General features: G+C 61.3%; 1 protein-coding gene across 1 annotated transcript in view; it reads right to left on the reverse strand.

The window, feature by feature from the left end:
* Window positions 1-1,866, reverse strand: part of MCF2L (MCF.2 cell line derived transforming sequence like) — a 30,820-nt gene that overhangs the window by 27,935 nt on the left and 1,019 nt on the right. The window contains exon 2 of the mRNA XM_031934948.1: window positions 1,373-1,497. Within this exon, the coding sequence (XP_031790808.1) occupies window positions 1,373-1,497 (125 nt within the window). The remainder of the gene's footprint in view (window positions 1-1,372; window positions 1,498-1,866) is intronic.

Consider the following 1,866-nt stretch of genomic DNA (forward strand, 5'->3'; position numbering starts at 1 on the left):
TGTCACCCAGGCTGGAGGGCAGTGGCGCGATCTCAGCTCACTGCAAGCTCCGCCTTCCAGGTTCGCACCACTCTCCTGCCTCAGCCTCCTGAGTAGCTGGGACTACAGGCGCCTGCCACCTCGCCTGGCTAATTTTTTGTATTTTTAGTAGAGATGGGGTTTCACCGTGTTAGCCAGGATGGTCTCGATCTCCTGACCTCGTGATCTGCCTGCCTTGGCCTCCCAAAGTGCTGGGATATAGGCGTGAGCCACTGCGCCTGGCCAAAAACTTTTTTTTAAATTTATTTTTTGAGATAGGGTCTGGTTGCATCACCTGGGCTGGGTGCAGTGGTGCAATCTCGGCTCATTGCAACCTCTGCCTCCGAGTAGCTGGGACTCCAGCTGTGCACCACCCAGTCAGCCCCACGCCCACCCTGCCAGGCATGTGCACGGATCAGCTTCACTTTACAGATGAGGAAACTGAGTCTTTGGGAAGCTGACAAGGTGCCCGACACTGGCCAGGGCAAGGCCGACCCTCATGGGCTGTGCTCCGACCTCCGCCTCGTGGACCACAGCACCCCATCTACGAGGAGCCCCTCAAGGATGCGCCCCTCAGTCCCCGGGGCCTCTGGTGTGTCCCTGGCACAGAAGGCAGCTCAGGGTGTGGGCCACGCTGCGTGGGAGTCAATGGCAGCTGAGAGTCAAAAGGACCAGCTCGGTCTAGGCCTGGGTGCGCCCCGCACAGCGCTGCCAGACAAGCCGCTGTCCAGCTGTGCGGGTCCTGCTCCTCAGCTGGGAGGCAGGGCTGACAGCACCCACCAGCGCCGATGGGACAGGGGAGGCTTGGGGAGGCTCGGGGAGGATGGGATGGGTGAGGCTCGGGGAGTTCTGGGGGGTTGTTGGGGGGAGCTCAGGGAGTTCTGGACATCCTAGAGCACCATGCCAACCACACAAATGCCCTACCCTGTGCTGCTATAAAGCTGGAAGCCCAAGAGACGAATATGAGAATCACACTTTTACAATGAAAGTAAGAAACACTAGCTGCAGCGAGGAGAACCCCAAGCTTTCTCCCTGTCCGTGGAAGCCCCGCTCACTACGCAGCAGCCCCACGTCTAAGGCCTCTGCTTCCCCTAACATCTCCTTCACGCCTGCAAAAGGGCATTTGCTCTAGGAAATGGTCCCTAGAACAGCGGCTTTCTGTGGGGTTCAGGAGAAAAGCATTTCAGCAGGAGGAGCCAGGTCCACACAGAGGCCTGGAGGCTGGCTGCTGTGCTGGCCCCTGCCGCGCTGATTGCCGTTTCCGTGGCCTCTTTCTTTCACAGAGGCTGTGTGCCTGAGAGGATCTTTCCCTGGACTCGGACAGGACAAGGGCAGGAAGGCGGCCGGGCCTCACCTCTGCACCGTGGCCTGGTTGTCGAGCTGGTCCTGGTTCACGCCGGGCTCTGAGCCCTCAGCCTGCAGCTCCCCGAGGCTCTCCAGAACGCTGTGCCCCTCTTTCAGTGCCAGCCTCAAATCCTCCTGTGGAGAGAACGCAGCCTTGCACCCCGGCCCCATCCAGGCACTCAGCCCAGGCCAGTGGTGAAGCCTTGTGGGGCCTTGCTCTCGAGGGGGTGGGGACTGAGGAGGGGTCAACCCCCGACCCCCGAGTCTTCCCAGTCTCTTCTGTGGGGTCGGGCAGGCAGGGCAGGCCGATGTGGGAGACTCCCTCACTCCTGTGTGCCCCGGGGCAGAGTTGCCATTACAGGTCACTCAGGGCAACGGGTTATGGTGAGAGTCACTGAGGACCCAGAGACACCAGGCGACCCGGAGACCAGGAGACCCGGAGACCAGGCGACCCGGAGACCAGGAGACCCGGAGACCAGGCGACCAGGCGACCAGGAGACCAGG

Source organism: Piliocolobus tephrosceles, chromosome X (assembly GCF_002776525.5).
Source record: "Piliocolobus tephrosceles isolate RC106 chromosome X, ASM277652v3, whole genome shotgun sequence".
In the NCBI taxonomy this organism is placed as follows: Eukaryota; Metazoa; Chordata; class Mammalia; order Primates; family Cercopithecidae; genus Piliocolobus; species Piliocolobus tephrosceles.